We start from the raw sequence: 9,600 nt of genomic DNA, 5'->3' as shown, positions 1-9,600 counted from the left end.
AAGGATACTGAAACGTAAGGTAACGAAGTAGGTGCGTGAGCGAACGTATGTATACGTATATTGTAGAGAGAACGTATAGGGTATTGAAGGGAGAGGGGAATACTTGTACGGAATGAATAAATGAAAATGTTGTTAAAGTAGAAGCATGGTCTCACTACTCAAATTTATTTATTTCATAATAATGTATTTCGTTGAAAATGCTCACTCCGACAATTTATTCATTTATTTCATAATAATCTAAATGGGAGATAACTACTTATCTCCCTCAAAGGCCTCAGCCAATAACATAGTGACAAGTAGGCTTTGTTTAGATTTTCTTTCCTTCAGTAAAGATTTAACATCTATATATACCTCTTATAAAGTAAAAATCTAAAATAACCACCCTATGGTATAATTTTTGTTTCTTTTTTTGCTTTCATTGTTTTCCAATTTTTATAAAAAACTATATATAATTCAATGTTTCTCTCCACCCAATTAATATATGTTTCATGTTGTTTGGTTAATTATTTCTTCTTTCTTATATTATAACTATGAGTTTTTTAATGTAGTTCAACGGTAGATTATTTAACATAAAATATTATATTTAACATTTATGACATACAAATTACACATTACAAATAGTAGTAAATCGGGTTGACAAACACAACAATATCTTTCAACACGCTAGTATATAGAGGGGGCATACTTATTACAAAAGAGTGTAAAATTGATGGCTAAGATGTGGAATAATACTGACTCCAGATTATGATATGTGACACCAACTTTTTTAAGGAAGCATAATCTGTTATCCCATATATTGTATCACTGCATGTATCATGAGTTTGTGATTGGTTAAAAAAATATATCTAACTTAAAAAATTAATAATTAACTATTTTTCTGACCACCAATCATAACTAATGTCATATACAGTAGCACAAACTATGAGACAACAAATGTTTACTTTTTTAATGGTTCACGTCTACATTTATTTTTTAATTATATATTTTTAAATATTTTTTTCCTTTCACATTCAAGTACAAGAGGATTCCAATTCCTCACTTCAAACTCACCTATACCTTAACCACTTTGATCCTACCATTGCCTCCAACACTAGGCCTCACAACGAAGGTACCGTAGAGGAAGGTCTTCCTATTCTTTCCATAGTGGGTTTTTGCTCTCTCGTCTAACTTGTTGGCAAACGATATATAGTCTACTTGTTTTCGAAGAAGATAATGATAACATGCAGTATTCACAATGGATCAAATAATAATGCCATCTAGCGTTGTGTTAAAAGGATATAAGGTTTAGAGTCACTGGCAACGCCACTATCTAGAGTGAAACTCTTGGGGACGATGAATGTGTCAAAATCTTCAATTTTCGGTCAAAAATGTGTCTCCTAGTGAAAGTTGTCTACAAAGTACAAAGTTTTGAGCTTTTGGATCATAAAGCTCAAACCTTTCTCCGATCCAAAACACTTTAGCTTTGATTTCGACTTGCTCCAGCTCTGGCCAGGAATCTCAAAATGATTGCTGGAGAGTAACTGAGAACAGAAGATTGATGGAGTTTTAATTTTACTGTCTTGGGATTAAGTTCTCTTCATTATGCTGTGTTGTTTTGATGTTCATTCTCCATGTTCCAGTATTGATATATATATTGTAACCAAGAAGAATAACAACAGCACTTGAATTCTATTTCGGGTTACCTACTTTGATTCAAATGTGCCGATGAGGAAAAGGTTCAGGAAGGTTAGTGAATTGGAAAGGGAAAAAAGTTCATGGTAATTTTTTTTACAAGAAGCATAAAGTTTGGGTTTTTTCTTTACCAGTCATTATAGATCAACTTTCAATGGAGCATGGATCGTATGAAAACACTATGGATCTCTACATTTTTCGCCATTATGTTAGGCATATTTTCAAGAGAACGTGAATCAAGGAATCAACCTTTCAATAAATCAAAATAAACAAAGATACTTTGTTTGAAATTTTCTTTGGGGTTTGACTGCGTGTTGAATTTTAGGTGAAAGAAGAGAAATGAAAGGTTTGAGAGTTACAAAATATACTTGTAAGATGACTTTGAAACCTTCTTTATTCCTTCATTCCCTCCAAAACTCACCTTGCAAACGGACCCTTAATATCTGATTTACATTCATGATCATTAATATCTGATTTACATTCATGATCATTTGAATGGTACTGCTACCAATAGCATTGCTATTTCTTCAGGTTGAAATAAAGGGGGAGTGAAGGAAACTAATTAAAGATAGTGAATTTCCATTATGTATCTCAATTTCATTCATGTGGTTTTTGACAGTGCTACGAGAAACTCAACCGGAATTAGAGTCAGGATATCCCTAAAGAAACAACATACATCTCCCAAGAATAATCATATCAACATACTCTAAAATAAAGTGAATTTTAACTTCCTTTTTCTTTTGTAAAAATTTACCAAAAACATCATAAACATTATCAGGTAGAATCAAACCCTCTTAAAAGAGAAGTAATTGATCAGAATAACCCCAAAAGATGGAATTGCTCAGCACCTTCCACTGCAGACAAAATAGCCCCTAACCCTACCAACCCTATGATTTTTTAACTAAAAAAGAAGGGAAAACATACCCTATAAAGCAGACAGGATTGAGGCGCCTGTACTTTATTGCAATATTTGCAAAATGAAGGGTTCCAACCAAAACTAACTATCTTCTTTCACTCCTAAATCATCAGCTTTTTTTTCACAACAAAAGGGGATGGAACTAACCATCTGCCATAAAAAATTGAAGCTTGGATCGAACTATGATTGGAAAAAGAAGTACATCAAGCTTCAGATCCGGGATCAGATAAGCTCAGTTCAGCAGAAGCCTCATGCAAGTTAGGTGCATAAGATTCAAACAACTTGGACAGCGGCTGCATGCCTGGGTATAGCTTGAATGTGGTGGGGGCCAATTTCTTGCACTGAAACAAGACAATGAAGAATAAGTAAACCGACCCCATTAGATCATATCCTAACAAGCATCAATAATGACCTTTTGACCAAGCATGAACTGTGCTAGCTCCCTAAACTCTAATCAGCTAGAACACACAGCAAGTTGCATTACAATGTGATACCGTGGGTCTAGAAATGTCACTTCAGAAAGGATCACTCGAGCATGTAATTTAATATGTCCTTACAACATATAAAGCATGGGCACACAATTTGATTTTTGTGTAGTGTGTCAGACACTGACACCTATACAACACAAGTATAGTGATATGCATCAAATATTTAAAATCATGTTTTTTGGGCACCGACATAGCTAAGATATTATGAATCTTATTTCTTAAATTTTCAGTTATATATATATATGACGTGTTCCTATCCTACAGTTCTTAGAATTTCATCTGCCCTTTTTCCATGTCCACAACACATCACTTTAAGTGTTGATTGACAAGGTAGTTTTGAGCACATTCCTTTTAACAAAGCAAGGCTTTTTAACTTCAGAAGGATTAAATTCACATCAATTCATAAGGAAACTAATGAGGTTTCAATAATAATGATATCAATTCAATCAACAGAAAACTAAATCAAGATAGAGTTTATCACCTCCTGATAAAAAGCATTGATCTCCTCTTCTGTCAGGCCTTCTTCACCCTCATCCGAGTTCTCCTCCCAGCCAAGAGAACGAAGGAATGCAGCCTCTTCCTCATCAGGATATATCGTAGCAGATGGAATCGGATCTTTCTCTTCATTATCAGAAAACCTGTTAACCTCTTCATGGGCATGACAATCGCCATTGCTAATCACTTCACCACCATTTCTAAGAGATTGAGGACTTTCAGAAGGGCTGACTACTTCCCTATTGTCTTCACCAGATTTCTCCATCATAGACGACCCCGTGGGGACAGAATTTGGAATAACTGTAGCGGAGTTCATCAACGTTTTCTTCTTAATAAGATTGAAGAAATCATTTCTGCTCTTCACTTGAGACAATAAATGTTTCTTATCCAAAGTAGAGCCTAATTTCAGATCCATAGAAGCTGGCTTTCGCTCTAATGGGCATTTTAGGGTATTAGTGTTCCTTGAAGGTGCAGAAGCAGCTGCTGCAGCAACAGCATGTTCATTTCCAGGTTTGCTGTTAGAATGATTTGTTGGATTTGGAACATCCTTGGAGGCACCATTTTCCCACACCACGGACTTAAGATCAGTAAACTTTCCAGATGTCTTTGGAGAATCAACTTTGGAATTTACACCGCGAACAGATTGGCTAGCAATATGCAATGCACAGGGTTGTTGCGGCACAATCTTAGCAGCCACATTCATCTCAGCATTTCTGACAGCTGATTTTGGCTTTGATTTTTCAGAAGAATTAAGCGCCTGACAAGAAAACCACATGCATAAATGGCACGAGCTATAGGAACTTATAACATTTTCGTGTATGACTAAAACACCTACGAAGCATCATTCAACTTTAATGCCATTGAAAGAATAAGAACAGAAATACACCCTCTACATAATCCTTATTCAATTCTGATATCATCAATACTTTATGCAAATACATAGAACATTACCCGTAGAATCTAATTTGATACTAATGAAACATTAACGCCAAGCCAGCATACATAACATACCACATGTCACACAAATCATTTAATGTGACCTATAGAAATAATTTTGTAATGAATAATCAAGACATCAATAAACCAGTGCAGTAGCAAGAGTAAGCAAGGAAAAACAATGCAACAGATAACAAGAATGGAAATCCAGTAAGAGAAATTAAGCAAATGCCCACTATATATGAACGTGAATTAAAATAGTTTAAACTAAAGGAGGCCAAGTGGCCAACATCTATTAAGTAATCAAGAAATGCATAGATGGTTTTTTGGGTACTACCAATGGTATCTCCTCACCATTTTGGGTAAGGAACTAATCTCTTTTGGGATGTGTGGCTGCCTCTTCCAACAAGTGTCGCTCCCAGGAATCGAACCCTTGACCTTTTAGTCATCTTGGGGATCTAGCGGGACCTTATACCACTAGACCAATATTTTGTTGGTACATAGATGGTTTTATACATGAAAATGTATTCTACGAAGTTATTGCAATTTTATGCTAAAAACATTATTATGACTACAGTATGTAAAATCTTTAATTAATAGTTCCTCTTTTAACGAATTACAATCAAATATTAACAGATTACTATATGGTGTAATCTCATCATCACAGCCCACCAGGTCTAGATATGAAATGTAGGCATGTAGCAGGTGCCAGAGGGAGAAACAGGCAGGACTCCATACACTGGATCACATATAGGAGGAAACCCTTTGGTAGAAACAGTGCACCAGCACAGTTATGCTCTAGATCAAAGTGAATAAGAATAGACGGTTGATACGACATCTTCTTATTTAGAACCCACTATGTAGTATTTGTAAAATGAACTGCTTGTTCATATTGGCCCAGTACACAATGAGCATGCAAATAGCTCAGTTACAATAAACCATCTATGATGCCAATGCTTCATGGCTCAAATTCAGGGTGTAAAACCAAATCCAAAGAGGACTATTGGCGGGGGAATGCAAAATCCTCCACTAATTAATCACTTCTGAAACTAGTAAATAAATCTTAGTTCATACTTTCATACTTGAGATTTAAATTTGTCACGAAACATCACTTCAAAAGATGTTGAGGGTAGAAACACCATAATTTCGTAATGTATTTTAAAAATAATTCAAATAACAGATGCCTAGAAATCAGTATATGTGCTTAATTCCAATGATAGAAAATGCCAGTGTTGTCAAAAAGCGGCCATGGAGGATGGCGGTGTCGTTTTTTGACCCACCGCCATTAGCCATTTGGGAAATGCCGCCAAATGGCTGTGTCTACCTTTTGCTTGAAAAAGCCGCCATTGCGGTGGATGGGCCATGGCGGAATAGCAGGTTTTGGGGCTTCTGGGTCGGGTTTTTGAAAGAAATAGTGTGGGGTCGGGTTTTTTGGTTCATTTGTGAGTTAAAACCCTAAAAATATTCTATTTCTGGTTGCCTCTATCTCTCTTAAAACTTGCTGTCTTACTGTCGCGGTTGCTGCTGCTGCGGTTGCTGTCAATGTCGCCACCCTCTTTCCTTAGGACTGTTGCTGTTTTTATTTCTCTCCCTCTTCCTTCATGCTTCTCTTTTCACCCCTTGCATTAATGCAGTTTTTATATTTAATTTTTCAAATTTAGTTTTTTTTTTCTTTCCAGAATTCAATTTTTTTATTTCAGTTTACTTTTTTTATTTTATTTTCAGAACATTTTTTTAAATTTCAGTTTACTTTTTTAGTATGTTATTTTAATTTCTGTTTACATGTTATATTTGTGTTTTACTTTGATTTTTAGTTGTGGGTCTTTACTGGACTTGTTAGTATTGTTTAATTTACTTTTTAGTATCTCTATTTTTAATTATCTAGTAATCTTATGAAGTTATGAGATATTAATACTTAATTATTTGTATTAAACTTTATGTTATTGTTTGATTTTTGTTTTATTGTATTATTATTTATTTATTTTTTGTCAACCACCATGATGTCCGCTATTTGCCCGCAACGCCATGATAGCTAAATTTTGGCAACCGCCATGGGCCGCCATCTACCATGGACAACACTGGAAAATGCATGTGCCCTTTACAGCGAGAATACTAACTAAAAAACAACTTCTTGCTTCCATGAACACTGATTTCATCAATAAGAAGCAATCAAATAAAGTAGACAAACTTTTGAACCAAATCAGCAAATTAAGCAATTATTTTGCAATGAATGAACATGTTACTGGAACATTCTGAGTATCGTTAAATGGCATAAGCAAAATGTGGTGCAAATGACCAAAAAAACTTCTACTCATTCTTAATATTTATATTTTTATATCTTTCTAAACCATTACATAACGTCCTCAGCCATCATTAAATGAAACAAATAGAACTTGGTGCAAAACAAATTTTACTCATTTTATCAGTATTCATATCCTACTATATCTAGTGTTGCAGTACTTATGTCATATTTTCAACCTCAACTCAGTTAACTACCACAAAATAAAAGTCTAACAAAACTGGAGAAAGTAGAGGGCCCAGTAGAAATCTAACATCGACTGTTAAGATGAGGCATGCTATAATAATTAAAAGTGGCACAAACATCAAATTTAATATAAGAAAAATCAATTGAAAGATAAGCAACACAAGGACAGAGATTTTAAGATAAAAAATCAAATTCCCTTACATAAACTAAAACTGAATGGAACTTGCATCAGACAACCTAAAAAAATATGTCACGAGCCAATTCTCTTACCAAAGCCTTAGGCATCGATGGTGTTACTGGAATCAACTGTCTTGACTGCTTAATAGCCAGTTCTTCAAGCCTTTGGGTTTTATCCAGCACCTGAAATTGATTAAAACCTTACTAAATGATCATGGAGATAAATAAAATCATTAAAATGAAAGAATCAGAATGAATAAGGTAGTAACACAAGCAACTATCTCATTTACCTGAGGAGCGGAACGAGCTCGAGATGGAGTCTGTGCCAATGCTTCGGCCATATTACGACCAGCTGTTATACTTGAAACTACAGATACAGGAGGTATCGCAACAGTTTGTTGTATAGCAATAGATCCAGTACTGCTGCTACCGATGATAGTAGGTACCTCTGCTAGTGCCGATGTCCATCGCTCCCCGCCAATCAAAGCTGAGCTTCCAGCAGGTAGACTTTGACTAGTCGTAGCACCGAAACCAGGAGATGAAACTCTCACAATTTCAGGTTTCTCTTCACCGCCAAGTGATGGAAAATCCTTGTCAAAGACAGATTTCGCAATGCTGGTACCTATATTACCACCAGAAATTATGCCATTTGCATTGTTCAGATTGCCACTGCCACCAGACTTTGTATCCGCTGCAACTCTACGGGTTAAAATCTCATTATGCTTCCTGGAAACCATTGAATGAGAACGTGGTAATGTATCCCTCTCTTTCCCTACAGAGAAGATGGTGGCCAACGGGTCAGAACTGTCACGATCCAAGCGGTTTCCAAAACTGGATCTATCCTTCTCTCTGTCACGATTACTTCTATTGAAACTACTGTAGGGATGCTTAGCAGAACCATTGATAGTACTTCTCCGAGAATTTGATGAGGATGTACGTTCAAAAAATAAAGAACGAGAACTATCAAAATCGCTATCAGTCTTAGAATATCTATTCCTAGTGTGATGGGCTACAGAAGAAGTATCTGCACAAAAATATAACGTGGTTATTATTTCCCTTATTTTTCAAGGGTATAACACAATTATGAACATGCCCATTTTTCTCACATATATGACTGCACAAGAACAAATATTATTATGTAACAAAATAATATTCGGATATTATGAATCAAAATAAAGTTGCATTGAAATATGTAACTAATCCAGAAAGTATATTCAAAGCACCTGTGTTAGTAGATGGGGATGCAAAATGTTGGGCTGTATTGCCAGCCCCTGCAACACTTCTCAACCATTCTGGAACTAATGCAGGTTCACTTCTTTCCATAACTAACACTGAACATGACCAAAATTAACACAAAGAAACACACACCTCTTCAACACACTTACACTCTTGAGCAGCACAGTATTATTGTACTTGTATGCGAAACTACTCAATCTTAACTAGGACAACTCATTTTCTTCTATTCTAGATGCTGAAATTAATCACTAATCATCACTTCCACTGTGAAATTCGAATATTCGATTAATCACCAATCTGTATCCTGCAGCGGTTGATTAAACAATCTGTTCCGCTGCAAATTATAGCAAATTGCACAACTTGTAATTGCTTAAAAACAATGTTTAACTAATTGGATCCTTCAAAATCACAAAAAAACAGACACTGTTTCCTCTATTCTTATCCCGTAACTTGAAACACAAGACAATGTTGTGAAGGGAAGCGCCTCCTCTACACTACGCACGTGATTGATTAATAAGGAAAATCTATCCAAGAACTTAGGGTTTCAGAGACAGAATTTAGGGAAATTAGATTGTGAACCAACTAACCCTAGAGGCGAGACAGTGATTGATGATGATGAGAGTGAAACGATGGCGTTTTAGGAATAACCGCCAATAAGAGAATGCGTTGGAAGAAGAAGAAAAAAGAGAGAGTTTTTTATGAAGTATGAGAAAAGAAACAGAGCGAAAAAATAAAGAGAAAACAGAGAAAGTGTGTGAAATATGAAATAGGGTTTTGGTGTTTGTGGAAGAGAAGGGTGCAATTTGTGAAATTAAGACGTGTGATTTGTTTATGATAGTTTCGGATACTCTTCATTCTTTTTTCTTCTATTAAATAAATGTGACGTTTCAGGGCTGACATAATCTTCTTTCAACACAATTTTTATTTCTATTTTTGAGAATTGTTGACTAGTTTATCTTTATATTTAAAATTTTATTTAGGCTGTAATATGTATATATTATCTATATAATACTAATAATATATTGATTTGATTGTGTAAGACCCTATTATATCCCTAAGATGATCCAAAGGTCAATAATTTGATTCATGTGAGTGACATTTGTTGGGTGGAGTAGTCATGCACCCCAAAAGAGATTACTTCCTTACCCAAAAAATGATGGATATTTTTGGTAGTATATCTGGAAAAAAATTATACT

At 35.2% G+C, this 9,600-nt stretch overlaps 1 protein-coding gene across 1 annotated transcript; it reads right to left on the bottom strand.

Annotated features, from left to right (window-relative positions):
- LOC109338024 lies at positions 2,599-9,220 on the bottom strand. Its single transcript, XM_019575157.1, has 5 exons — positions 8,392-9,220; positions 7,459-8,192; positions 7,262-7,351; positions 3,557-4,327; positions 2,599-2,928 (listed from the first exon to the last, which is right to left on the bottom strand). The coding sequence occupies exons 1-5, from the start codon at positions 8,489-8,491 to the stop codon at positions 2,791-2,793; spliced, it is 1,833 nt and encodes a 610-aa protein (XP_019430702.1). The 5' UTR covers positions 8,492-9,220; the 3' UTR covers positions 2,599-2,790.

The sequence above is a fragment of the Lupinus angustifolius genome, chromosome LG02 (assembly GCF_001865875.1).
Source record: "Lupinus angustifolius cultivar Tanjil chromosome LG02, LupAngTanjil_v1.0, whole genome shotgun sequence".
In the NCBI taxonomy this organism is placed as follows: domain Eukaryota; kingdom Viridiplantae; phylum Streptophyta; class Magnoliopsida; order Fabales; family Fabaceae; genus Lupinus; species Lupinus angustifolius.
This window is presented reverse-complemented; position numbering and strand designations above follow the sequence as displayed.

Coding starts and splice junctions, on each gene's coding strand:
- LOC109338024 (XM_019575157.1), bottom strand. CDS start 8,491: ATGGAAAGAAGTGAACCTGCATTAGTTCCAGAATGGTTGAGAAGTGTT. Junction 8,193..8,391: donor ATCCCCATCTACTAACACAG/GTGCTTTGAATA, acceptor ATTTTTGTGCAG/ATACTTCTTCTGTAGCCCAT. Junction 2,929..3,556: donor TCAATGCTTTTTATCAGGAG/GTGATAAACTCT, acceptor GTCTTGTTTCAG/TGCAAGAAATTGGCCCCCAC.